The 27889-nt window shown below is 57.6% G+C and overlaps 1 protein-coding gene across 1 annotated transcript in view; it reads left to right on the top strand.

Annotated features, from left to right (window-relative positions):
* Positions 1 to 16750, top strand: part of MUC5B (mucin 5B, oligomeric mucus/gel-forming) — a 39478-nt gene extending 22728 nt beyond the window's left edge. Inside the window, 21 exon segments of the mRNA XM_087422932.1 lie at positions 612 to 1529; positions 2109 to 2225; positions 2348 to 9035; positions 9247 to 9431; positions 9748 to 9919; positions 10355 to 10611; positions 10903 to 11089; positions 11298 to 11514; positions 11616 to 11785; positions 11856 to 11925; positions 12206 to 12306; positions 12596 to 12627; positions 12909 to 13089; positions 13448 to 13552; positions 13647 to 13684; positions 14195 to 14311; positions 14700 to 14786; positions 14900 to 15022; positions 15246 to 15294; positions 15397 to 15505; positions 15803 to 16750. Of these exon segments, the coding sequence (XP_087279058.1) occupies positions 612 to 1529; positions 2109 to 2225; positions 2348 to 9035; positions 9247 to 9431; positions 9748 to 9919; positions 10355 to 10611; positions 10903 to 11089; positions 11298 to 11514; positions 11616 to 11785; positions 11856 to 11925; positions 12206 to 12306; positions 12596 to 12627; positions 12909 to 13089; positions 13448 to 13552; positions 13647 to 13684; positions 14195 to 14311; positions 14700 to 14786; positions 14900 to 15022; positions 15246 to 15294; positions 15397 to 15505; positions 15803 to 15998 (10119 nt within the window). The 3' untranslated portion in view covers positions 15999 to 16750.
* Positions 16751 to 27889: the final 11139 nt, after the last annotated feature.

Raw genomic sequence — 27889 nt, 5'->3', positions numbered from 1 at the left:
CTCCCAGGACCACCCAGAGCGTCTCCATCCCCACCGCTGAGACAGGTCCCTCATCTTCCGGGACTACTCAGACTGTCTCCACCACTCAGACACCTCTCACCTCCCTCAGGACCACTGAGGTCACTGTACTCAGAACTGAGACAGGACCCTCCTCCCCCAGGACCACCCAGAGCGTCTCCATCCCCACCGCTGAGACAGGTCCCTCATCTTCCGGGACTACTCAGACTGTCTCCACCACTCAGACACCTCTCACCTCCCTCAGGACCACTGAGGTCACTGTACTCAGAACTGAGACAGGACCCTCCTCCCCAAGGACCACCCAGAGGGTCTCCAGCCCCACCACTGAGACAGGTTCCTCATCTTCCGGGACTACTCAGACTGTCTCCACCACTCAGACACCTCTCACCTCCCTCAGGACCACTGAGGTCACTGTACTCAGAACTGAGACAGGACCCTCCTCCCCAAGGACCACCCAGAGGGTCTCCATCTCTAGTCCCTCTCCCTCCCCTGGGACCCCAGCCACAACCACCCAGCCAGCCCCATCCAGTGCCCCCACCAGAACCCACATAATGACCACCCCTTGGTCCCCACCCACTCAGTCTCCCTTTCAGACCACGCTGCCCTCTAGCTCCCCACCGCCCAGCTCCCTCACATCCACACCAGCCACCTCACCCTCCGAGGGATGCAGGCCACAGTGCGCGTGGACAGACTGGCTGGACCAGAGCTACCCGGTGCCGGGGGCCTCTGGGGGGGACTTTGAGACCTATGCCAACATTCGGGCGACCGGCGAGGCCATCTGCCAGCAGCCCCTGGACCTGGAGTGTCGGGCTGAGACGCAGCCCAACGTCCCCGTGCAGGATCTGGGCCAGGTGGTCCAGTGCAACCTGAGCTTCGGGCTGGTGTGCCACAACCGTGACCAGAGCGGCCCATTCAAGCTGTGCCTCAACTACCACATCCGCGTGCTCTGCTGCAACTACAGCCACTGTCTCAGCACCCCGGCCACCACCACACTGAGCCCCCAGGGGACCAGCCTGGGACTGATCTCCCCAGCGGCCACTAGCACCACTGCCCAGCCCCCGACCAGCCCCAGCACTGCAGGCCCCAGCACAAGCCTCAGCACAACGACCTCTGGGTGCCAGCCCGCCTGCCACTGGACTGACTGGCTGGACAGTGACCGGCCTCTGCCCGGCCGCTACAGGGGCGACATCGAGACCTACTACCACATCGTGGGCAGGGGAGGCCAGCTCTGCTTGCGGCCGGTGGCCATCCAATGCGAGGCCGTCCTCTATCCGGAAATACCCCTCGGGCAGCTGGGCCAGGTGGTGCAGTGCAACGTGGATTACGGGCTCATCTGCAGAAACAGCTGGCAGAGCGGAGGCCAGACCTGCCTCAACTACCACATCCGCGTGCGCTGCTGTGATGACTACAGCCACTGCCCCAGCTCGGCTGCCTCCGAGACCACCACACCATCCCTCAGACCCTCCACCACCAGCACCAGCACGGGCACGTGGTCATCGGGAGTGACAGAAGTCTGGACCACAGCCACCACCCAGATACACCTCTCCTCCACTGGGACCAGGGAGACAGGACCCTCCTCTCCCAGGACCACCCAGAGCGTCTCCATCCCCACCGCTGAGACAGGTCCCTCATCTTCCGGGACTACTCAGACTGTCTCCACCACTCAGACACCTCTCACCTCCCTCAGGACCACTGAGGTCACTGTACTCAGAACTGAGACAGGACCCTCCTCCCCCAGGACCACCCAGAGCGTCTCCATCCCCACCGCTGAGACAGGTCCCTCATCTTCCGGGACTACTCAGACTGTCTCCACCACTCAGACATCTCTCACCTCCCTCAGCAACACTGAGGTCACTGTACTCAGAACTGAGACAGGACCCTCCTCCCCAAGGACCACCCAGAGGGTCTCCAGCCCCACCACTGAGACAGGTGCCTCCTCCCCAAGGACCACCCAGAGGGTCTCCATCTCTAGTCCCTCTCCCTCCCCTGGGACCCCAGCCACAACCACCCAGCCAGCCCCATCCAGTGCCCCCACCAGAACCCACATAATGACCACCCCTTGGTCCCCACCCACTCAGTCTCCCTTTCAGACCACGCTGCCCTCTAGCTCCCCACCGCCCAGCTCCCTCACATCCACACCAGCCACCTCACCCTCCCAGGCCTGCAGGCCACAGTGCGTGGACAGACTGGCTGGACCAGAGCTACCGGTGCCGGGGCCTCTGGGGGACTTTGAGACCTATGCCAACATTCGGGCGACCGGCGAGGCCATCTGCCAGCAGCCCCTGGACCTGGAGTGTCGGGCTGAGACGCAGCCCAACGTCCCGTGCAGGATCTGGGCCAGGTGGTCCAGTGCAACCTGAGCTTCGGGCTGGTGTGCCACAACCGTGACCAGAGCGGCCCATTCAAGCTGTGCCTCAACTACCACATCCGCGTGCTCTGCTGCAACTACAGCCACTGTCTCAGCACCCCGGCCACCACCACACTGAGCCCCCAGGGGACCAGCCTGGGACTGATCTCCCCAGCGGCCACTAGCACCACTGCCCAGCCCCCGACCAGCCCCAGCACTGCAGGCCCCAGCACAAGCCTCAGCACAACGACCTCCGGGTGCCAGCCCGCCTGCCACTGGACTGACTGGCTGGACAGTGACCGGCCTCTGCCCGGCCGCTACAGGGGCGACATCGAGACCTACTACCACATCGTGGGCAGGGGAGGCCAGCTCTGCTTGCGGCCGGTGGCCATCCAATGCGAGGCCGTCCTCTATCCGGAAATACCCCTCGGGCAGCTGGGCCAGGTGGTGCAGTGCAACGTGGATTACGGGCTCATCTGCAGAAACAGCTGGCAGAGCGGAGGCCAGACCTGCCTCAACTACCACATCCGCGTGCGCTGCTGTGATGACTACAGCCACTGCCCCAGCTCGGCTGCCTCCGAGACCACCACACCATCCCTCAGACCCTCCACCACCAGCACCAGCACGGGCACGTGGTCATCGGGAGTGACAGAAGTCTGGACCACAGCCACCACCCAGATACACCTCTCCTCCACTGGGACCAGGGAGACAGGACCCTCCTCTCCCAGGACCACCCAGAGTGTCTCCATCCCCACCGCTGAGACAGGTCCCTCATCCTCCGGGACTACTCAGACTGTCTCCACCACTCAGACACCTCTCACCTCCCTCAGGACCACTGAGGTCACTGTACTCAGAACTGAGACAGGACCCTCCTCCCATGGGGCCACCCAGAGGGTCTCCAGCGCCACCACTGTGACAGTTCCTTCCTCTCCTGGGACCACCCAGAGGACCCCCCTCCCCATCCCTGTGACAGGTCCTTCCTCCCCCTGGACTACTCCTAGGGTCTTCACCACTCTGACATCTCGTGCCTCCCTCAGCACCACGGAGAAGGTCACTGTCCCCACTCCTGTGACTGGTACCTTTTCTCCCAAGACCACCAAGGTGACAGTCCCCAGTACCGAGACAGGACCCTCTTCTCCCGGGATCACCCAGAGCCTCCCCGTCACCACCACTATGACAGGACCTTCCACTGCCAGGACCCCCCAGGGAGTCATCATGCCCACCACTGCGACAGGTCCCTCTTCTCCCGGCACCAAGCAGAGGCTCTCTATCCCCACCTCTGTGACAGGTCCTTCCTCTCCCGGGACTACTCATAGGGTCCCCACCACTCAGACACCTCTCACCTTCCTCAGCACCACAGAGAAGGTCACTGTTCCCAGCCCTGTGACAGGTCCCTTCTCTCCCGGGACCACCCAGAGGGTCTCCATCTCCACCACTGAGACAAGATCCTCCTCTCCTGGGACCACACAGAGGGTCTCCATCCCCATCCCTGTGACAGGTACCTCTTCTCCTGGGACCACCCTGAGGGTCTCCATCGCCACCACTGGGACAGGTCCCTCCACCCCCGGGACCACCCAGAGGGTCTCCATCCCCACCACTGTGACAGGTCCCTCCACTCCGGAGACTACTCATTGGGTCCCCACCACTCAGACACCTCTCACCTCCCTCAGCACCACAGAAAAGGTCACTGTCCCCATCAGCCAGACACGTCCCTTTTCTCCCAAGACCACCGAGGTGACGGTCCCCATCCCTGTGACAGGACCCTCCTCTCCCGGGACCACCCAGGGGGTCTCCATCTCCAACACTGAGACAGGTCCCCCTTCTCCCGGGACCACCCAGAGGGTCTCCATCCCCACCACTGCAACAGGTCCCTCCACCCCCGGGACCACCCAGAGGGTCTCCATCGCCACCACTGCAACAGGTCCCTCCACCTCCGGGACCACCCAGAGGGTCTCCACCCCCACCAGTGCGACAGGTCCCTCAACCCCCGGGACCACCCAGAGGGTCTCCATCGCCACCACTGCAACAGGTCCCTCCACCCCCGGGACCACCCAGAGGGTCTCCATCCCCACCACCGTGCCAGGTCCCTCCTCTCCGGGGACTACTCATAGGGTTCCCACCACTCAGTCACCTCTCACCTCCCTCAGCACCATGGAGAAGGTCACTGTCCCCACCAGCCAGACAGGTCCCTTTTCTCCCAAGACCACCAAGGTGACAGTCCTCACCACTGAGACAGGACCCTCCTCTCCCAGGATCTCTCAGAGCTTCTCCATCAGCACCACAGCGACAGGTCCCTCCATTCCTGGGACCACTCAGAGGGTCTCCATGTCCACCCCGGTGACAGGTCCCTCGTCCCCGGGGACCACCCAGAAGTACTCCATCTCCACCACTGAGACAGGTCCCTCCTCTCCCGGGACCACCCAGCGGGTCTCGATACCCACCCCTGTGACAGGTCCTTCCTCTCCTGGGAGCAACCAGAGGGTCTCCATCTCCACCACTGGGACACGTCCCTCCTCTCCCAGGACCACCGAGGAGACTATCCCCACCCCTGTGACAGGACCCTCCACTCCCAGGACCACCCAGCAGGTCTCCATTCCCACCTCTGTGACAGGTCTCTCCTCTCCTGGGAGCACCCAGAGGGTCTCCATTGCCACCAGTGTGACAGGTCCCTCTTCTCCCAGGACCACCCAGAGGCTCTCTATGACCACCTCTGTGACAGGTCTCTCCTCTCCCGGGATTACTCATAGGGTCGACACCACTCAGACACCTCTCGCCTCCCACAGCACCACAGAAAAAGTCACTCTCAACATCACTGAGACAGGTCCCTCTTCTCCAGGGACCACCCAGAGGCTCTCTATCACCACCTCTGTGACAGGTCACTCCTCTCCCGGGACTACTCATAGGGTCGCCACCACTCAGACACCTCTCGCCTCCCTCAGCACCACGGAGAAGGTCACTGTCCCCACCTCTGTGACAGGTCCTTCTTCCCCCGGGACCACCCAGAGGTACTCCATCTCCACCACTGGGACTGGTCTCTCCTCACCCAGGACCACCCAGAGGGTCTCGATCTCCACCACTGAGACAGGACCCTCCTCCCCCGGGACCAGCCAGAGGGTATCCACACCCACCAGTGACACAGGTCCCTCCACTACTGGGACAACCCAGACGGTCTCCATCCCCACCCCTTTGGCAGGTCGCTCCTCTCCCGGGACTGCTTATAGGGTCCCCACCACGCAGAAACTTCTCACCTCCCTCAGCACCACAGAAAAAGTCACTCTCCACATCACTGAGACAGGTCCATCTTCTCCCGGGACCACCGAGAGGCTCTCTATCCCCACCTCTGCGACAGGTCCTTCCTCTCCCGGGACTACTCATAGGGTCGCCACCACTCAGACACCTCTTGCCTCCCACAGCACCACGGAGAAGGGCACTGTCCCCACTCCTGTGAGAGGTCCGTCTTCTCCCGGGACCACCCAGAGGTACTCCATCTCCACCACTGGGACCGGTGCCTCATCTCCGAGAACTACTCATAGTGTACCCACCATTCAGACACCTCTCACCTCCTTCAGCACCACAGAGAAGGTCACTCTCCCCACTAGCCAGACAGGTCCCTTTTCTCCCAAGACCACCGAGGTGACGGTCCCCACCACTGAGACAGGACCCACCTCCCCCGGGATCACCCAGAGCTTCTCCATCACCACCACTGTGACAGGTTCCTCCACTCACAGGACCACCCAGAGGGTCTCCATCCCCACAGCCGTGACAGGTCCCACCTCTCCTGGGATTACTCATAGGACCCCCACCACTCAGACACCTCTCACCTCCCTCAGCACCACTGAAAAAGTCACTCTCCACATCACTGAGACAGGTCCATCTTCTCCCGGGACCACCCAGAGGCTCTCTATCACCACCTCTGTGACAGGTCCCTTCTCTCCTGGGACTACTCATAGGGTCCCCACCACTCAGACACCTCTCACCTCCCTCAGCACCACAGAGAAATTCACCGTCCCCACTCCTGTGACAGGTCCTTCTTCCCCCGTGACCACCCAGAGGTATTCCATCTCCACCACTGGGACAGGTCCCTCCTCTCCGGGGACTACTCACACCGTTTCCACCATTCAGACACCTCTCAACTCCCTCAGCACCACAGAGAAGGTCACTGTCCCCACCAGCCAGACAGGTCCCTTTTCTCCCAAGACAACCGAGGTGACGGTCCCCACCACTGAGACAGGACCCTCCTCCCCCGGGACCACCCAGAGCTCCTCCATCACAACCACTGTGACAGGTCCCTCCACTCCCAGGACCACCCAGAAGTACTCCATCTACACCCCTGAGACAGGACCCTCTTCCCCCGGGACCACCCAGAGGGTCTCCATCCCCACCACCGTGACAGGTTCCTCCTCTTCTGGGACAACCTATAAGGTCGCCCCCACTCAGAAACCTCTCACCTCCGTCAGCACCACAGAAAAAGTCACTCTCCCCATCACTGAGACAGGTCCCTCTTCTCCCAGTACCACCCAGAGGCTCTCTATCACCACCTCTGTGACAGGTCCCTCCTCCCCCGGGATCACCCAGAGCTTCTCCATCCCCACCACTGTGACAGGTCCCTCTACTCCCAGGACTACTCAGCGGGTCTCCATCCCCACCACTGAGACAGGTCCCTCCTCTCCCAGGACTACTCATAGCGTACCCACCATTCAGACACCTCTCACCTCCCTCGGCACCACGGAGAAGGTCACTCTCCCCACTAGCCAGACAGGTCCCTTTTCTCCCAAGACCACCGAGGTGACGGTCCCCACCACTGAGACAGGACCCTCCTCCACCGGGATCACCCAGAGCTTCTCCATCACCACCACTGTGACAGGTCCCTCCACTCCCAGGACCACCCAGAGGGTCTCCATCCCCACCCCTAAGACAGGATCCTCCTCCTCAGGGACCACCCAGAGGATCTCCATCCCCACCACTGTGACAGGTCCCACCTCTCCGGGGATTACTCATAGGATCTCCACCACTCAGACAACTCTCACCTCCCTCAGCACCACAGAGAAGGTCACTGTCCCCACTCCTGTGACAGGTCCTTCTTCCCCCGTGACCACCCAGAGGTATTCCAGCTCCACCACTGGGACAGGTCCCTCCTCTCCGGGGACTACTCACACCGTTTCCACCATTCAGACACCTCTCAACTCCCTCAGCACCACAGAGAAGGTCACTGTCCCCACTAGCCAGACAGGTCCCTTTTCCCCCAAGACCACCGAGGTGACAGTCCCCACCACTGAGACAAGACCCTCCTCCCCCGGGACCACCCAGAGCTCCTCCATCACCACCGCTGTGTCAGGTCCCTCCACTCCCAGGACCACCCAGAGGTACTCCATCTACACCCCTGAGACAGGACTCTCTTCCCCCGGGACCACCCAGAGTGTCTCCATCCCCACCACCGTGACAGGTTCCTCCTCTCCCGGGACTACTTATAGGCTCCCCTCCACTCAGAAACCTCTCACCTCCCTCAGTACCACAGAAAAAGTCACTCTCCCCATCACTGAGACAGGTTCCTCTTCTCCCGGGACCACCCAGAGGCTCTCCATCACCACCTCTGTGACAGGTCCCTCCTCTCCTTGGACTACTCATAGGGTCCCCACCACTCAGACACCTCTCGCCTCCCACAGCACCACGGAGAAGGTCACTGTCCCCACCCCTGTGACAGGTCCCTCTTCCCCCGGGACCACCCAGCCGTTCTCCATCTCCACCACTGAGACAGGTCCCTCCTCCCCTGGGATCACCCAGAGCTTCTCCATCCCCACCACTGTGACAGGTCCCTCTACTCCCAGGACTACTCAGAGGGTCTCCATCCCCACCACTGAAACAGGTCCCTCCTCTCCCGGGACTACTCAGAGAGTCCCCACCACTCAGACACCTCTCACCTCCCACAGCACCACGGAGAAGGTCACTGTCCCCACTCCTGTGACAGGTCCTTCTTCCCCCGGGACCACCCAGCTCTACTCCATCTCCATCACTGGGACTGGTCTCTCCTCCCCCGGGACCACTCAGAGGCTCTCTATCCCCACGCCTGAGACAAGTCCCTCCTCTCCCGGAACTACTCATCGGGTCCCCACCACTCAGACACCTCTCACCTCCCTCAGCACCACGGAGAAGATCACTGTCCCCACCAGCCAGACAGGTCCCTTCTCTCCTGGGACCACTGAGGTGACAGTCCCCACCACTGTGGCACGTCCCTTTTCTTCCAGGACCACTGAGGTGACTCTCCCCACCTCTGTGACAGGTCCCTCCTCTCCTGGGACTACTCGTCGGGTCCCCACTACTCAGACACCTCTCGCCTCCCTCAGCACCACAGAGAAGGTCACTGTTCCCACCACTGTGACAGGTCCCTCCTCCTCTGGGACCACTGAGAGAGTCTCTGTCACCAGTCCTTCCTCCCCCTTGGGAACCCAGACCACAACTGTCAAGCCAGGCACGCCCAGTGTCTCCCCAGCCGCCTCCCTGGTGACCTCCCGCATATGGACCACCCCAGCCATCTCCAGCAGCTTGCCACAGTTCAGCGTGTCCACCACAGCTCCCTCCATCCTCACCACCCTCAGGCCCACCGCCTTTTCCAGCCCACCCATCTCTACCACAGCCTGCTTCTGCCAGGCATTTGGACGGCTCTTCTTACCTGGTGAGTAGAGAGCCTGTCTCCTCCCTGTGCCCCCGCCCTCTACTCCCTCCCTGTGCGCCTGCCCTGTGGCCTCTCCTGTGACAGGTGCTCCCTCCTGCCCCCTCCCTGTGTCCCTGCCCTCTGGCCCCTCCCTGTGACAGGTGCTCCCTCCTGCCTGCTGTCTCGGGCTGACCCAGGCATGTCTCTGTCTTGGTGACTTGCTCCTCCACAGGGGACATCATCTACAATAAGACAGACAGCGCCGGCTGCCAGTTCTATGCCATCTGCAACCAGCACTGTGACATTGACCGCTTCCCAGGTGCCTGCCCCACCTCTTCACCCCTGGAGACCTCGAAGACCCCGGCACCACCGACCTCCCAGCCTCCTGGCTGCGACCTCATCTTCCCTCCCCGACAGGTGCGCTCCCCCACCTCCTCTCCCTGTTGTGTGCCCTTCAGGATCATGGTCCTGCCTTGGGCTGCTGAGGGCTCCAATTGGGCATGGCCCCTGGCACCTCACTGACCCCTCCATGGGGACCTCTGGCTGGAGGGAGGTACATTGGGTCTAGGGCCAGGGCAGCGCCTGGGGCCGGCCAGGTGGTAGCAGCAGCCCTGCCCCAGGCCAGGCGCTCAGGGCTTGAGGCCATCGGGGACCAGAGGCTGTGGCAGGGCGATGGAGTGGGTTGCCGTGAGTGCCCCCAACCCCGCTGAGCACCGTGTCGGATGTCTGCCAGGTGAACGAGTCCTGGACCCTGGAGGACTGCACGGTGGCCAGGTGTGAGGGCAAGAACCGCATCATCCTGCTGGGGCCGCAGCCGGTGGCCAACATCACCTGCGTGAACGGGCATCTGCCCGTCAAAGTGTGGAACGAGAAGGAGCGGTGCGCCTACCGCCTGGAGTGCGAGTGTGAGCAGCGGGTAGGGCGTGAATGGCCCTGGGAGATGCGCTCTCCTGGTGGCACTGAGTTGGCCAGAAATGCTGCCAGCTCGCCCACGGGAGGGGGACAGGCCTGGGTCTGCTGTAATCTCTGCCTCTGTCATCTGTCACACGACCTCCTCTGTCTCTTCTCTCTCATGAGGACACTTGTCATGGGATTTAGGGACCATCCGGTAGTCCAGGATGACCTCCTCTCGAGACCCTTAACTTAACTCCAGCTCTGAAGACCCCCTCCCCAAGTGAGGTCCCACTCGCAGACTCTGGGTGGACGTGTCTGTGGGCCACCATCGAACCCACTACACCCATTTTACAAAGGAGGCAACTGAGGCCGCGGGGGGCTGAGTGACACCCCGAGGTGGCAGGTTTGGGGTGGCGCTGGGTGAGGGGACCGTCCATGTCCCACAGGCTCCTGCAGTGGCTGGGGGGACTCCCACTACACAACGTTCGATGGCACCTCTTACTCCTTCTGGGACAACTGCACCCACGTGCTCATGAGAGAGATCCGCCCACGCGACGGGAACCTCAGCATCTACATCAACAACTACTACTGCGGGGCTGCCGCAGCTACCGCCCACTGCCCCCGCGCCCTCATTGTCCACTACGAGTCCATGAAGATCATCCTCACCACCACCACGGGCGCCAACGGGCAGGAGAAGAGCCTGGTGAGTGCTCCTGCTCCCAGAGCAGAGCCCATTTTCCCCTGCCCGGTGGTCAGCTCCACCAGGGGCCTCAGAGAGGGCAAAGGGCGTGCCAAGATGCAGGCCCCCCCAGCACAGCAACTCCTGGGAGCAGGGAAGGCCTGTGGGGGGTGCCCACAGCCGAGAGCGCCCTGAGAGGAGCAGCTGTGCTTTGGGGTGGCGGTGCAGATGAGGGGGCCCTGGCGCTTGGGAGACAGAGGCCCAAAGGCAGGCCCCACCACCTCCCGTTATGGGTCCCCCCGGATATGTCCCCAGATCCTCTTTGACCAAAGGCCGGTGGGTGAGGGCTTCAGCAAGAATGGCGTGAACGTGTCGGTGACGGGGACCACCATGATGCGCATTGACATTCCTGCCATCGGCGTGAGCGTCACCTTTGACGGGCGCGTCTTCCAGGCCCAGCTCTCCTACAGCCACTTCAACCACAACACTGAGGGCCTGTGCGGTGAGCCAGATGTGGCGGGACCTCCACCTGCTCCCCCTGCCACCTGCCCCCGGCCAGACCTGCCTCAGTAGATGGTGTTTCCTAACCGAGTGACCACCAGGGAAGTGGGGGGATGGAGAAGGGAGAGATCATGAAAGGCTTGAGAACCAGATGGTCGCGCTGCCCAGCCTGACCCTGCGGTGACCCGCCCTGTCCCTGCACTTCCCAGGCACCTGCACCAACAGCCAGACAGATGACTGCCGCCGGTCAGACGGCACTGTGGCCCCCACCTGCAAGGACATGGCCAGCTCCTGGCTGATCCCCGACAGCAGCAAGGAGAGCTGCCGGGCAGCGCCCCTGCCCACCAGCCCCCCGCCCTCCACACCTACCATGTCTGCCTCCACCACGTGCCCCCCAGCGCCCCTCTGCACACTGATGCTGAGCCAGTGAGTCCTGCCTTGTGGGTTTGGCAGTCCTGGAGCAACGACCCCCACCCTGGCCCAAGACCTGGCTCTCTGCTCTGGCCTCTGACCGCCCCTGCCCGCAGGGTCTTCGCTGAGTGCCACGGCCTCATCCCTCCTGGCCCGTTCTTCAGCACCTGCATCAGCGACCACTGCCAGGCCAGCGACCCCTGCCAGAGCCTGGAGGCCTACGCGGTGCTCTGTCGTGCCCGGGGCGTGTGCAGCGACTGGCGCAATGCCACTGGCGGGCTGTGCGGTGAGTAGGGGGTGACCGCCGGGAGCTCTGGCCTCCTTGGCCCGCCTGACACCTGTCTCTGTGCCCCCAGAACTCACCTGCCCACCTGCCAAGGTGTACAAGCCGTGTGGCCCTGCGCAGGCCGAGTCCTGTGACTCCAGGTTAGTGCTAGCCGGACGTCAGGGACAGTGGGCCCCTCGGGCCTCCCAGGCTTGTCTGGAGGGTCTGGGGGGAGCCAAGAGGGGACCCACGAAGGGTCCAGGACCCTCAGCCCAACATCTCTGGGGCTCCCTTCTCCCTCCCCGACCTCTGACCCTTGACCCCAGGGGCGGCCCTGGGCAACCAGCCAACCCCAGCCCTCCACATGCCTGCCGCCCTCCTCCCTCTGACTGCCTGCTCACAAGCATCAAGGGTCCCAGGACTGCCCTCCTCATCTTGCAGGAGCCAGAGCCCAGTGAACAAGAGGCTGGCGGAGGGCTGCTTCTGTCCAGATGGCCACATCCTCTTCAACTCCTACACGGACGTCTGTGTGCCCCAGTGCTGTAAGCCCAAGAGGGAGGGGGAGGGCCATGGGCCGGAAGACCACTCACTGTCCCGCCAGCCAAGCTCGATCTTCGGCCAGCTCTCACCCTGTTCTGCCAGCAGCGCAGTGAGGCCTGGAGCCCTGCCAAGCTCCCTCCTCTGTGACACCCCTCCAGTTCTCTGGAGCTTCTGTCCCCAGCAGGAAGACAAGGCCTCGGCTCGGGGGGTGGCCAGGCCCACAAAGACCCGTGGCCCCACCAGGCCGTGAACTCCAGCCCCGCAGTGACCCTCTTTCTCCTTCCCTTCCAGCCTGCGTGGGACCAGATGGGTTTCCCAAACTCGTGAGTGTTCTACCCCTAGCTCCCTGCCCTCCCTCCACTGGAGCAGAAGGAGGGAGGGAGCGCCCCATCCCCAGGCGGCGCCTGTAGCGGGCTGGCGAGGGGTGCCCCAGTGTGAGACATGTCCCTGTCACCCGCGCTGCTCCAGAGGTGGCAGCTTGCCGGGGAGGCCGAGGGCTGACCTGGCCACGCTGAGGGCTGGGCCCAACCTGCTGCTGGATGCAGCCGGAGAGGCCAGGACACTGCCTGGGAGCCCTAGGGGACCCTGACCTGGTCTGTTCCAGCCCGGAGAGCGGTGGGTCAGCAACTGCCAGGACTGCGTGTGCGACAAGGACTCCGTGTCGGTACAGTGTGTCCCCGTGCAGTGCAAGGCCCAGGACCAGCCCCCGCAGTGCAGCCAGGCCGGCTTTGTGACCGTGACCAGGCCCCTGGCGGACAACCCCTGCTGCCAGGAGACGCTGTGCGGTGAGCCCTGCGCCTCAGTGGCCGGGTGCGGCAGGGAGGGAGCCGAGGAGGGTGGTGGGCACAGGCTGCCTGGCTGGCAGGGTCTGCAGGGCAGAGGAGGACCACAGGGTCCTGGCTTGATGGCAGCTGGACCGCTGAGGCTGGTGACTCTGGTCTGCCCCAGGACAGCCCAGGGCCTTGGGGAGGACTGGGGAGGTGACAGTGAGGGGACCTGGAGAGGGCAGCCCCCATAGGAAGAATACATCTTTGGCTCCAACCTGGGGAAACTCCATGATGCCAGGAACTAGCAGGCCAGAGAAAGGAAGCGGTGACCAGGGAAGGCAGGGGCACCTCTGACAGCGCCCTGACTCTCCCACAGTCTGCAACGTGACCACTTGCCCCCGGAGGCCACCCACATGTGGGCTGAAAGAGGAGCTGACCAGCACCCAGAATGAAGGCGACTGCTGCCCCACCTTCCACTGCCGTGAGTGGGGCTGAGGGCTGGGAATTCTCAGGGTGGGGCTGTCTCCACTTCCTCGCGTCACCCAGCAGGCGCTCAGCCCTCCCTTTCCTTCCAGGACCTAAGCTGTGCACCTACAACGGCACCTTCTATGGGGTAAGGGCCCAGTGGCCAGGCGGCCAGGCTGGGTGGGTGGCGGTGGGTGGGGCCCTTGGCTTGGCACGCTCACCATGGATTCCCCGTGTTCCTCTGGACCTCCACTCCTCGTCTCGACATGCCCAGCCCTGTCCACACCCTCCTGCCACGCGAGCAGATCAGCCAAGGGGCTCTGGGCGCTTGAGAGTCAGGTCGGGACATGGGGGTACAGGGGTGGCACCTCTGTCAAGAGCCTGGGAGAGCAGTGGAATCCACACCTTCAGAGTCTCCCAGCAGCTTCCTCCCAGCAAAAGCTTTGGGGCAGGACCATGCCCTCCATGCCCTCTCCTGCCTGCTCCAGGTCCTGCCTCTGCCCCAGGGGGCGCATCTATAATTCCATTTGAAGAAGAAAGAAACTTCTTTCTGTGGGCCTCACCTTTTCCTGACCCACCCAGCTGCAGGAAGGGGTCCTGGCCCTGATGCCCCACCCAGTGCCCTCAATGTCACCTCCCCTCACCCCGTCCACTGCAGGTTGGTGCAACCTTCCCAGGGGTCAAGCCCTGCCACACATGCACCTGCCTGTCCACGGACACACAGAACCTGACTGTGCAGTGTGAGGAGAACGCCTGCAACACCCCCTGCCCCCAGGTGAGCCCATCCTCCTGGGAAGACCCAGGCCCCACTGTGTGCCTGCCTGGTGGCAGCCTGGTGTCACCGGTACCTGGGCTCCAGGAGGGCTCTCTAGCTCAGCCTTTGCTGGGGTCTTGTTTTTTCCCAAAGGGGGGGTGCGAAGCAGGAGGAGGGTGGAGGGGGTGTGGCGGGGGCCAGGGCCTGCAGGGCACTGAGGACTGGCTTCTGGTTCCAGGAAGGCAGAAGTGGATGGAGAAGGTGCTGGAAGCAGGCGTGAGGCTAAGCTGGGACAATAGGGCTGGGGCAGCTTCTGCCTTGGAAACCCTGGGCAAGGACACAGGCGGGGGCTGCTAAGGCTGGGGAACCAGGCTAGAGGTGTGGGATGTGACCACTCCTCTGTCCCCAGGGCTTCGAGCACTCGAAGGTGGTGGGGCAGTGCTGCGGGGAGTGCGTGCAGACGGCCTGCCTCACGCCTGACGGCAGGCTGGTCCAGGTAAGGGGGCTTCGGTTCGTCTCAGCCCCCAACCCGGGGGACCCTCCCAACCAGCCCTTCTCGGCCCACCAGGTAATCCCCACCCGGCCTCCACTCTCCCCCTTGCATTTCAGCCCAACGAGACCTGGGTCAGCAGCCCCGTGGACAACTGCACCGAGTACCGCTGCCAGGAGACGAACGGGCTCCACGTGCTGATCCTGAGGCCCGCGCCCTGCCCGGAAGTGTCCAGCTGCATGGTGTGTGTCCCCCAGCTCCCGCCAGTCTGGCTGCCCTCCGCAGGCCAGCCCCACCCCGCCCCGGAGGCCCCGCCCCCAGCGCCCGTCCCCGCCCACGGCCTGCCACTCCGGCAGCCCCGCCCACACCACGCCCCAGGGGCCCACTACGGAAGCCCCGCCCACACCCCCGCACCCCGGAGCCCCCGCCCCCGGAGGCCCCGCCCCAGCCCCCCTGTGTCCGCAGGGCGTCCTCCGGAAGAGCGGCTGCTGCTACTCCTGCGAGGAAGAGTTACGTAAGTGGAGGCGCCTTCCCGCCCCGCCCCAGAGCCCCCCTGAGCACGGGCGGGGGACGCCCGGTGGGTCCTCAGACCCCTGTCCCTCCTGTCCCCGCCCAGACTCCTGCCGCGTCCGCGTCAACAGAACGGTGCTGCGGCTCGGGGACTGCACCAGCGGGGCGCCCGTCAACGTCTCCTCCTGCGAGGGCTCCTGCCCGGGCGTGTCCGCGTGAGTAGCCTGCGGGCAGTGTCCCCGTGGCCGCAGTCGGCCAGAGAGGCGGAGGAAAGGCCGTGCCGGCTCTAGGCCCAGGAAGCGAGGGGGGCGCGGGGGGCCTGCCGGGGTCGGCAAGTTTGGGCAGCTGGGTGGAGGAAGAGCGGGGTTCAGAGCGACCCTGAGCGCCGCCCCGGCCCGGAAGGAGACGCCCCGCGTGCTCAGAGAACCAGCGCGGGGCCGGCGTCTCCAGACCCCAGCACAGGAGCGGTGGTGGGCCGGCGGGCGCGTCCTGAGGGCGCTGTGTGTCCGCAGGTACTCCCTGGAGGCCCAGGCCATGCAGCGCCGGTGCACCTGCTGCCAGGAGACCAGGGCCCACGAGGAGGCGGTGACCCTGCAGTGTCCCAACGGGACAGCTGTCCAGCACACCTACATCCACGTGGACGCGTGCAGCTGCACCCCGTCCTGCGCCCCCTCGCCCGAGGCCAGCACCCCCATCCACCTGCTCTAGGGGACCACCACTGTCTGTCGCCAGTGTGCCCCCGTCCCACATGCCCTCCCCGTCTGGAGCCAGAACTTGCACCACCCAACCACGGAAACCTCGCGGGACCTGCTCCAGGAGCCCACGCACACCTTCTGTGACTCCCACTGCCCCGCCCACCTTCCACCTGCCCCCAGGTGAAACCTGTGCCCTGGAGGGGGACAGCACAGCGAGAGTCTGCTTGAGGAGGGCGCCAGCCGGGGGCCCAGCCCTGGGAGCCCCTCTGCCTGGTCTTGGTCACCTGCCCAGTCATCAGGGCCTGCCCCTCAGCAGAAACGCAAGTGCCCACTCGGCCCAGACTCACCCCTTCCTGGTGTCAGAGGGACGCCCTGGAGCAAAACCGCGTATCTATCGCTGTGCTGCTCCCCACTGCAGCCCCCACCACTCCTTGAAGCCCCATGGGGCACAAATTCCCACTGGCCACCTCCCGCAGCAGACTGCAGACTGAGGCCTATCCAGGCAAGGCGGGCTGCCTCCAAGAGGCGGCGTCAGGCAGAGTGGCTGCCTGCCCACGTCTGGACCTGGACCTGAGGCTTCGATGGCCGAGGTGTGGGCGGGGAGGGGTCGGCAACCCGAAGCACCCCCTTCTCTCACCCAGCCCCAATCTAGCAAATAAATGCTGAGCACTGTGTACAATTCCTGGTCCTGGCGTCTCTTCCTGCCGACTGTGTCCCCAGGTTCTGCCCTGTCCGTGGGGTGGGCGGCCCTAGGCTCCCCAGACTGTATAGCACCCCCAGGGTTCGTGCTGGACCCTCTGGGAGGCACAGGCGGGGTGGGGGCAAGGAGCCCCGGGGTCAGTCACGGGCTGTGGAGTAATGGCAGCAGCCAGGGATCAACCAAGGCCTCAGCAATGACCTCGCCATTATTTCAAACACACCGGGCTCATGAGGAAACTGGTTCACAGATGTAGAAAGATCAACCGAGACAACGGGGGGCCATGGAGGCAACCCAGGCTGTGTCAGTGCAGGAAGCAGCTGCCCCGTAGGCCAGGGGTGCGCAGGGCGGACAGGGTACATGAAGCTCCCTCAGACCCCGAGGGAGCTGCCCACGGCTGTCCCCGCTGCCCACGGCTGGCCCCCTCCCCATCCTGTCCACGCTTCCCGTGGTGTACTTTCTCCAAGGCTCTTGTCTCACTGGTAATTTACATTTACCGAGCTCCTGCTCCCCCGTGGGCTGGGGTCCCCAGCTCGTGGGGAAGGTGGGCCTGAGGTCTCAGTGAGGAGGGCCTGAGCTCTCTTTAGTGGCCGCTGCCAGTCCTCTGGCCTTTCCTACCCAGCTCACCAAGGTCAGAGCAGGCCACCCTGGGACTGGACCGGAGATGACCTGGGGGCTGACTAGGTCGCAGGTACACTATAGTTGAGGCTGGCCAGCCCCCTGGTTACCACTGGGGTCAACTTCTGTAACTTATGCTATGTCTCACTGTGATTTCCTGGGGTGATGTGGCCTGGTCACACCCCACCTGAGTCTCTGTTAACCCACGCACAAAACAATAGCGTTTCCTAAACCTCAGTCATTCTCACAGCATGATCATCTCCTTAAACCCGTGTACCTCTTACAAAATCTAAACGTGTCCCTGAGGTACCAGGAATACGAGTGTCACTCGCACGGACCAGAGCTCACGTGTATGAAGTGTGTCAGGGTATGTTCTCATTTAACCCTGACAACCGCCCCATGCAGTGTGAGCAACTCCTTCTCCCACTTCACAGATGGGGAAACCGAGGCACAAAGAGATGAAAAGACTTGCTTCAGGAAGGGGTGAAGCTGGGCTCAAGTCCAAGCAGTCTGACTCCAGAGTCCACTGTTGCCCTAGAGGAGGTCACTGTAAAAATCAACACAATGAATAAAACAAAACAACGTTACCCAAACTTTATTTTTAAAAAGGGATTTCTGGTTCCAGGATGGAAAACTGGACGTATCGTCCCCCACAGACACAAAAACCATGACAATGATAAAAATTTTAAAATAGCAGCAATTGAAAACAAGAAAGTGAATTATCTGTAAACCCAACAGACTTCCCAAAAAGAAGGAGGTTTCTGGGAAGCCCCAGTGGTGGGAGGGGGCCAAGGCCACAGGGCAACATTTGAATAGACAGTAACAAGGGTCTCTCAGTCTGAAGACAGGAACTCTTAGACTGAAAACACCCAATGATTGTCAAGAAAGAGAAAGAAAAAAGGCACCCATTCCTAGATACCTGGGAGTGAGATTTTGGAATATCAAGAGACAGAGAAAACCTCACAGCTGCCAGGGAAGACACAACAGCTTACCTACAAAGGAATAAGAATTAGATCGCCAGCAGGCTTCCCATCAGTGACACCAGAGGCAAGGACACTGTGGCACAATATTTGCAAAGTGCTAACTTTGAACGCTTAATTCTATACCCAACTAAACTATCATTGAAGAGTGACAATGAAAAAAAGACATTTTGGACGGACAAGGACTCAGAAAGTTGACCTCCCAGACCCTCTGGGAAAGAGCAACTAGGGGAATCTGAGCTCCAACAAGAAGAAACGGTACTCGTCACATCCAATGTAGTAGCATGCAGACAACCGTAAGCCAGAAAATCAGAAACACACACGTTACATCCAAACAAGAAGCAAACCTCACAGGAACCAACAGATCAAATACAGAAGTTCATAATTGTAATGGGCCAAATTTATCAGTATTTTTCTTCATGGTTAGTGTTTCTTGGTCTTATTTCAGAAAACTTTCCCCACCCTGGGATCAAAAATATGGTCTTCTGGATTATGTTTTTAAAGTCCTACAGTTTTGCCTTCTGCCTAAATTATTTTTATTGTGTAAAAATACATATAACATGAAATTTACCATCCTAACCATTTTTAAGTGCACAGTTGAGTGGCATTAAGCACATTTACAATTGTTGTGCAACCGTCACCACCACCCGTCTTCATAATTCTTTCCATCTCCCCAAATTGAAGCTCTGTTCTCATTAAACACTAACTCTCCACTCTCCCCTCCCTCAGTACCCACCATCCTACTTTCTGTCTCTATGATTTTGACTACTCTAAGTACCTCATGTTAAGTGGAATCATGCAGTATTTATCCTTCTGTGACTGGCTTATTTCACTCAGCATAATGTCCTCATGGTTCATCCATGTGGTAGCAGTGCCAGAAGTGCCTTCCTTTTTAAAGCTGAATAATATTTCATTGTCTGGATAGACCAAATTTTGCTTATCATTCATCCATCAATGGACACTTGGGTTGCCTTTACGTTTTAGAGCTATTGTGAATACTGTTGTGAACACCGGTGTGCAAATATATCTTCAAGACCCTGCTTTCAATTCTCTTGGGTATATACTCAGAAATGGAATTGCTGGGTCATATGGTAATTCTATGTTTAATTTTTTGAGGAACTGCCATACTGTTTTCTTTTCTTTTCTTTTTTTGTGAGGAGGATCAGCCCTGAGCTAATATTCGATGCCAATCCTCCTCTTTTTTGCTGGGGAAGATTGGCCCTGGGCTAACATCCATGCCCATCTTCCTCTACTTTATATGGGACACTGCCACAGCATGGCTTGACAAGTGGGGCATCAGTGATCGCAGGGATCCAAACCTGCGAACTCCAGGCTGCTGAAGCGGAGCTCACGCACTTAACCACTGTGCCACTGGGCCGGCTCCCTGCCATACTGTTTTCCACAGCGGCTGAAGCATTTTACATTCCCACCAACACTGCACAAGGGTCCCAATTTCTCCACATCCTCACAAACACCTGCAGTTTTCTGAGAGTAGCCCTCTTAACGGGTGTGAGGTCCTATCTCAGTGTGCTTTTGATTTGCATTTCCCTAATGATTAGTGATGTTGAACATCTTTTCACATGCTTATTGGCCATTTGTATGTCTTCTTTGGAGAAATGTCTATTCAAGACCTTTGCCCATTTTTGAATTGGATTGGTTTGGTTTTTTGTTGTTCAGTTTTAGGAATTCTTTATATATTCTGGATATTAATCCTTTATTAGATATATGATTTGCAAATATTTTCTCCCATTCTGTGGGTTGTCATTTTACTCTGTTGATACTGTCTTTTGATGCACAAAAGTTTTTAATTTTCATGAAGTCCAGTTTGTCTATTTTTTCATTTGTTACCTGTGCCTTTGATGTCATATCCAAGAAATCATTGCCAAATCCAATGTCATGAAGCTTTTGTCCTATGTTTTCTTCCCAGAGTTTTATTATTTTAAGTCTCACATTTAGGTCTTTGATCCGTTTTGAGTTAATTTTTGTGTATGGTGTTATGGAAGGGTCCAAATTTATTCTTTTGCATGTGGATGTCCAGTTTCCCCAGCACCATTTGTTGCAAAGACTGTGCTTTCCCCATTGAATGGTTGACACCCTTGTCAAAAATTATTTGACCGTATATGCAAGATTTCTGGGCTCTCTATTTTATTCCATTGGTCTATATATCTGTGTTTATGCCAATATTGTAGAGTTTTGATTATTGTAGCTTTATAGTAAGTTTTGAACTCAGGAAGTGTGATATCTCCAGCTTCGTTCTTCTTTTTTGACATTGTTTTGGCTATTCACAGTCCCTTGAGATTCCACATGAATTTTAGGATGGGTTTTGCTATTTCTGCAAAAAACGTCATTGGGATTTTGACAGCAATTGCATTGAATCTGTAGATCACTTTGGGTAGTATTAACATTTTAATAATATTAGGTCTTCTAATCTATGAATGTGGGATGTATTTCCATTTATGTCTTCTTTAATTTCTTTTGGCAATGTTTTGTAGTTTGTTTTGTAGTTTTCACTGTACAAGTCTTTCACTTTCTTGGTTAATTCCTAAGTACTGTATTCTTTTTGATGCTATTGTAAATGGAATTGTTTTTGTGATTTTCTTCTCCGATTGTTCATTGTTTATTTACAGAAATGCAACTGATTTTTGTGTGTTGACTTTGTATCCTGCACCTTTGATGAATTCATATATTAGTTCTAACAGTTAAGAGTTTTCTACATATAAGATCATATCATCTGCAAAGAGATAACTTAACTTCTTCCTTTCCAATTTGGATGCCTTTTCTTTCTTTTTCTTGCCTAACTGCTCTGGCTAGAACTTCCAGTACTATGTTGAATAGAAGTGGTGAAAGTGGGCATCCTTGCCACTTTCCTGATCTCAGAGGAAAAGCTATCAGTCTTTCACCATTGAGTATTATGTTTGCTGTGGGTTTTTCACAGATGGCTTTTATTATGTGGAGGTATTTTCCTTCTATTCTTATTTTGTTGAGTGTTTTTATCATGAAAGGGTATTAAATTTTGTCAAATGTTTTTTCTGCATCAATTGAGATGATCATGTGGTTTTATTTCCTTCATTTTGTTGGTGGGGTGTATACATCGATCGATTTTCATATGTTGAACCATCCTTGCATTCCAGGAATATATCCCACTTGGTCATGGTGTATAATCCTTTTAAAATGCTTCTGAATTGGTTTGACAGTATCTTCTTAAGGATTTTTGCAACAAAGTTCATAATAGATACTGGTCTGTAGTTTTCTTTTCTTGTAGTGTCTTTATCTGGCTTTGGTATCAGGGTAATGATGGTCTTATAGAATGAGTTAGGAAGTATTCCCTCCTCTTCAATTTTTTGGAAAAGCTTGAGGATTGGCATTAGTTCTTTAAATATTTGGTAGAATTCACCAGTGAAGCCCTCTGGTCCAGGGCTTTTCTTTGTTGGGAGATTTTTGATTACTGATTCAGTCTCCTTACTAGTTATACATCTATTCAGATTTTCTATTTCCTCATGATTTAGTCTTGGTAGGTTTTGTGTTTCTAGGAATTTGTCCATTTCATCTAGGTTATCCAATATGTTGGTGTACAGTTATTCATAGTATTCTCTTATAATCCTTTTGATCTCTGTAGAATCAGTAATAATGTCCCTTTTTCATTTCTAATTTTAGTATTTGAGTCTTCCTTTTTTCCCTAGTCCATCTAGCTAAAAGTCTGTCAATTTTGTTGATCTTTTTGAAGGACCAACTTTTGGTTTCATTGATTGTTTCTATTTTTTTTTCTTTTCTCTATTTTCTTTACCTCTGCTCTAATCTTTATTATTTCCTTCCTTCTGCTAGCTTTGGGTTTAGTTTGTTCTTCTTTTTCTAGTTCCATAAGTTGTAAAGTTAGGTTGCTGATTTGAGATCTTTCTTATTTTTTCATGTAAGCATTTATAGCTATAAATTTCCCCGTTAGCATTGCTTTCACTGTGTCCCATAAGTTTTGGTATGTTGTGTTTTCATTTTCATTTATGTCTAAGTATTTTCTAATTTCCCTTGTGATCTCATCTTTGATTCATTGGTTACTTAAAAGTATGTTGCTTAATTTTCGCAATTTTGTGAATTTTCCAGTTTTCCTCTTGTTATTGATTTTTAACTTCATCTTGTGGTCAGAGAAGATACTTGATATGATATCTATCTTTTAAAATCTACTGAGGGCCGGCCCCATGGCTTAGTGGTTAAGTGTGCGCTCCGCTGCTGGCAGCCCGGGTTCAGATCCCGGGTGCGCACCGACGCACCGCTTCTCCGGCCATGCTGAGGCCGCGTCCCACATACAGCAACTAGAAGGGTGTGCAACTATGACATACAACTATCTACTGGGGCTTTGGGCGGGGGGAATAAATAAAATCTTTAAAAAAAAAATAAAATAAAATCTACTGAGACTTAATTTGTGGTCCAACATATGGTCTATCCTGGAAGATGTCCCACATGCACTTGAGAAGACTGTGTGTGCTGTTGTTGTTGGGTGGAGTGTTTCATATGTGTCTGTTAGAGCTAGTTGGTCTATGGTGTTGTTTAAGCCCTCTATTTTCTTACTTATCTTCTGTATGGTTGTTTCATCCATTATTGTGAGTGGGGTATTGAAATCTCGAACTATTATTGTAGAACTATTTCTCCGTTCAATTCTGTCAGTTTGTGTGTGGGGGCGGGAGGGAAGATGAGCCCTGACCTAACATCTGTTGCCTACCCTCCTTTTTGCTGAGCAAGATTGGCCTGGGTATTATAACATCCATGCCCATCTTCCTCTACTTTATATGTGGGACGCCTGCCACAGCATAGCTTGATAAGGTCTGCACCCAGGATCTGAACCTGTGAAGACCGGGCTGCCAAAGCAGAGTGTGCGCACTTAACTATTACACCACTGGGCCAGCCCCATTCTGTCCGTTTTTGCTCCATATATTTTGATGGTCTGTCCTTAGGGGTGTAAATGTTTATAACTGTTATATCTTCATACTGTTTTGAATGTCCTTGTCTCTTTTAAACTTTGTAAATTTAAATTCCGTTTTACCTGATATTAGTGTGGCCACCCTGCTCTCTTTTGGTTACTATTTGCATGGAATAACTTTTTCTATCCTTTCACTTTCAACCTGATGGTGTCTTTGGAGCTCACGAGTCTCTTGCAAACAGCATAGAGTTGGGTCATGCGTTTTTATCCATTCTGCCAATCTGTGTCTTTTGATTGCAGAGTTTAATCCATTTACATTTAAAGTAGTTACTGATAAAGAGAACTTACTTCCATCATTGTGCTGTTGGTTTTCTATGTGCCTTGGAGCTTTTCTGTCCCTCATTTCCTGCACTACCGTCTCTTTTTTGTGTTTAGTTGATTCTTTGTAGTGAAATATGTAACTTCCTTTCTGGTTTCCTTTTGTGCATATTCTATAGCTATTTTCTTTGTGGTGACCATGGGGATGACATTGACATCCTAACATTATAACACTCTAATTTAAACTTATATGCCCTGGAGCCAAGCGTCTGCACGCGCTCTTTGCAGCCTTGCTCTCTGCCTCGTTCCAGAGGTCAAGGAAAAGAATGTCTCCATAACCCCAGAGTCACTGAGGGAGGGCTGAGAGATGCAGCATCTGCTGCTGGGTCCCCATCTGCCCCAGACCCTGCCCACTGAGATCCTGGGATCAAAGGGGTGCCAGCTGTCAGTCCCTGGAATGCTCTGTGCTCTCATCTTGCTCCTGGCAAGTCCCACCACGGGTCGGCCCAGTCCAGCCCTGAGTGCAAGGATCTTGTTGTGCCTCCCTCCTGGGCCTTGGAAGTCCCTGATTGATCAGAGTGGACCCCTGGAGCCCTTGCCATCTGCCTGGCCTTGTGGGCCCACCAGGATTCTGTGTGGGTTTCCACAGCTAGGCTGAAGCCTGGATATGACCGTTAGGTGAACCCAGCTCTACCACCAGGCTCATTGGAGGCAGGGGCCAAGAGCCAGGAGAAACCCCAGAGGCTTCCCATGTGATTTATGAAGGGCAGAGGGGTGGGGGGCCGGGGCAGGTCACAGCCTTTCCTAGAACTCTGTCAGTGAGCTCTTCACTCTGACGACTTGTCCCAAGCCCCATCCTACAAGGGAGGCTGCAGGATGCCCACTGGAGCTGAGCGACTGTCTTGTCGGAGTCCGGGTAATCTGGAGGTCATGTCATTGCTCTCTCTAATCTGCTCACTCGGTGACCAAAGCCACGTGGGTTCCATGACTCTTCCAGCCAGTCTGGGCCGTGAGACCGGGAACTGTGGAGGCAGGGGGCCCGGAGCTTCGTGGTGGGTCAGCATCGAGGGCGGAGCTCCCACCTGAGCCCAGGGCCACAGACCTGTGCTGAGCGGTGTGGCAGGGGGCCCCTGGGTGAGTGGTCCCTCCTCACCCAGCAGAGCCCCACCCAGCCCAGGGCCCCAGGCCTGACCCTCCACGACGCCTGCAGTCAGCACTGGACACGTCCCACCTGCACTGGTGTCAAGCTGACACGCTCTGTTTGTTCCCCGTCGTGGTGTCTCCTCAGCCCACCACTAACCCGAACGTTTGCAGGAATAATTGCGAACCAGCCACACGTTGAGAAGAGAAAGACCGACGACGGTACTTCCGTGTGGAGTCAACAGCTCTTGCATCATACTTTCTGTAATTTTTCACTATTCCATTTTCTCCTAAATGAGGTTTATCGCTCTAATATTGGTGACACCTGACAGCTAATAGGCACTGGAGGTGATTTTCTTATGACAACATTACACATTAGTAAAAGAGGGTGTTTTGTGTTCTGTTAGGTTGAATGTTTTCCACAACAACGCCTGCCGGCCAGGGGCTAAATGGGGCTCTGATGAACAGGTTATTTCTCACGTTATTAAAGAAAACTCACAAGCAAAAATCCCCACTTGATGCACTCGTCACCAGTAAGGCCACACACTTCTCTTCACTCCCCTGCCTTCCCCGCTCTGCTAACAAGGGCCCATGTCCTCCCGCTGATAACCGTGGGGCCGGCGTCTTCTCAGGGGCTGAACCAGCAGGACCTGGGCCTCGCCAGTTGCAGGGAAAGCGACCAGCAAGACGCATCCTTTTGTTTCCACATTTGAGAACTTCAAACCTCAAGTAAAACTTGGCTGCAGTTTTTGCTTCCACAAAGATTGTTGTTCAGTAATCAAGTTTAAAGGGATACTTTGGGAATTAGTTTTGAAAATAAAAATGGAAAACATAATAAAAAATCAGCTGTCTTCGTCAGGACCAGGGAAAACAGCCTGGAAGGGCCCAAGGTCTGCACGCCCTCAGACTGCTGGGGGGGCGGGGGGCACGCTCTGGGGCACGCGCCTGCATGCCCCCGGAGGCGATCCCCCAGCAATTCCCTGCTACTCTCGGGAGGGGTGATGAGGGGACTGACCCAGGGGCCTGCGGGGCACGGTGGGGCTGAGCTGGGAATCCCTTCCTCCACTGTTCGCTCGACACGTGCCCACTGAGCGCCTGCTGTGTGGGTGCTGGGGAAACGGGACAGCACAGACCCCGCTTTGGTGGGATTCCCCTCGAGGACCCCGCTCAGATGGGCTTCCCTGCGAGCCAGCATGTGTGTGTGGACAAACGATAAGTACGATACAGGAGAAAATGTGTCAGCCTGGATGTTCAACAGGGATGGGCCAGAGGGTGGCAGGAGCGGGAAGCTGCCCTGAGAAGGGCCACTGGAGCAGCATCAGGGGTGGCGGCAGAGGGAGAGGCCATGGGGAGGCCCTGGAAGGGGCTCTGGGCCTCACTCCAGTGAGACGGGGCTGCCGGGCGCTTTGAGGACCTGAGGGAGGCGATGCAGCCTGAGCAGGTGTGGAGGCAGACGCAGAAGGCTGGGAGAGATCAGAGCGGGACTCCCGGGGACCCCAGCCTCCCCCGTCCCCCCTCCCACACCCAGCATCCCGGGCCTTCCTTCCAGGTCATTTCATCCGTCAGCACAAGCATCCCTCCCTCTCCTGTCTCCGAAACGTCCCCTCCTGGATCTCCCCCCTCCGAGGCCCGTCCCGTGTCCCCATCCTCTCCTCTCACTCCCACCTCTCCCTTGAACCCCGCGTTGGGCTCTTACTCTTCCCGCCTGAGCGCGCCTGCCCGTGTGGCGGGACCTCCGGGCCATACCTGACACACTGAAACACTTCTGGGTGGGTCTCGATCACGCCCTCCCTGCCTCCACCTCCCAGGTCACTGCCTTGTGGCTGTTAGCACTCCCGCAGCAGAGAGTGCCCCCACTGCCGTCGCTCCATATCAGGAGGCCGCGCACACGTACCCCTCCTCTCTTGCGTCTCTGCCACAGCCCCAGAGCATGCACAGGCTGGCCTGCCGGGGCCTGAGACGCATGTGGATCAAGCAAGTCGCTCAGTTGTCCCGGCCGAGGCAGGAGGACCTCGCTGGCCGCCTCCTGTCCCGGCCCTCAAGCAGGAGGGCCTGTGTTTGTCCTTGGGCCCCTTCTCCTCTCCTGTGATCTCAGCCTGCCTCGGGCTTCAAAGGAATTGGCCACTACGTCCACTTTTGTGCTGGCACCAGTCGTGGGCATCGGAAAGGCAGACAGAAAGCCACCTGCTGTGGCCTGAACACGTCCCCCAAATTCAAACGTGGAAGCCTCACCCCCAGTGTCACGGTGTTTGGAGTGCCCACAGGAGGCAATCAGGTCCTGAGTGTGGAGCACCCATGATGGGATCAGCGCCCTTAGAAAAGACCCCAGAGAGCCCCCTCGCCCCTTCCACCACATGAGGACAGAGTGGGATGACGGGTTATGAACCAGGAGGCCCTCACCAGACGCCAACTGCCCGAGCCTTGATCCTGGACTTCCGGCCTCCAGACTGAGAATTAAATGTCTGGTTTAAGCCACCTGTTATGGCAGCGGGACAGACTGAGACACTATCTTGGTCCTCACAGACGTGATCATGTATACAGAGAACTCAAAACAACTGATGGAAAAACCACGACACACGGGGAGTTCAGAAAGGCGGCAGATGGTGGCAGGTCGTGAAACCAGCAGGCCTGTGCCACTAGCCTTCGTCCACCCTGACGAGACACGTCCACCCGGAAAACGTGGCAGGAACTGTCCAGAATGCGCCTGAGGGGAACGTCCTGGAGAGCGTTTGCCTGGGATGCGGGGGCTCAGGTCAGAGACCAGTGCCTGTGCTGTCTCCCTGGCACTCAGGAGGCATGGTGGGGACAGTGAGAAGAGACCGGGGACCACTGTCGTGGGCGCCCAGGCTGGCGACAACAGCCTCCAGATTTCTAGGTGGGCAATAAGGAGGCCCCTGGGCAGGCTGAAGCAATGGTCCTCCTGCAGCCCGAGCGCAGGAGGCTGAGTGCAGGACTGGGACCTAAATGCCAGGCCGGCAGCCCCTGGGGGGACGGCAGCACCTGCCTCTCCAGGAAGCCCCTGTGGTCACACCAGGCCAAGAGGGAAGGAGTGGGAGCCTAGACCCGGTGGGGCCCTCGGACCCCCACAGCTGCAGGGCCTGCTGCCCCCCAGACGTAGTCCAGTATCTGAAGTGGGGTCAGTGAGGAGGGCAGGGTGGTGCGGGTCCTGCAGGGAGGAGAGGCTGACCCACCGCAGCTGCAGGGGCTGTGAAGCATGACGGGGTCTGAGGAGTTCTGGGGCA

The sequence above is a fragment of the Ceratotherium simum genome, chromosome 34 (assembly GCF_057802395.1).
Source record: "Ceratotherium simum simum isolate JZ-2026a chromosome 34, ASM5780239v1, whole genome shotgun sequence".
Classification (NCBI taxonomy): domain Eukaryota; kingdom Metazoa; phylum Chordata; class Mammalia; order Perissodactyla; family Rhinocerotidae; genus Ceratotherium; species Ceratotherium simum.
This window is presented reverse-complemented; position numbering and strand designations above follow the sequence as displayed.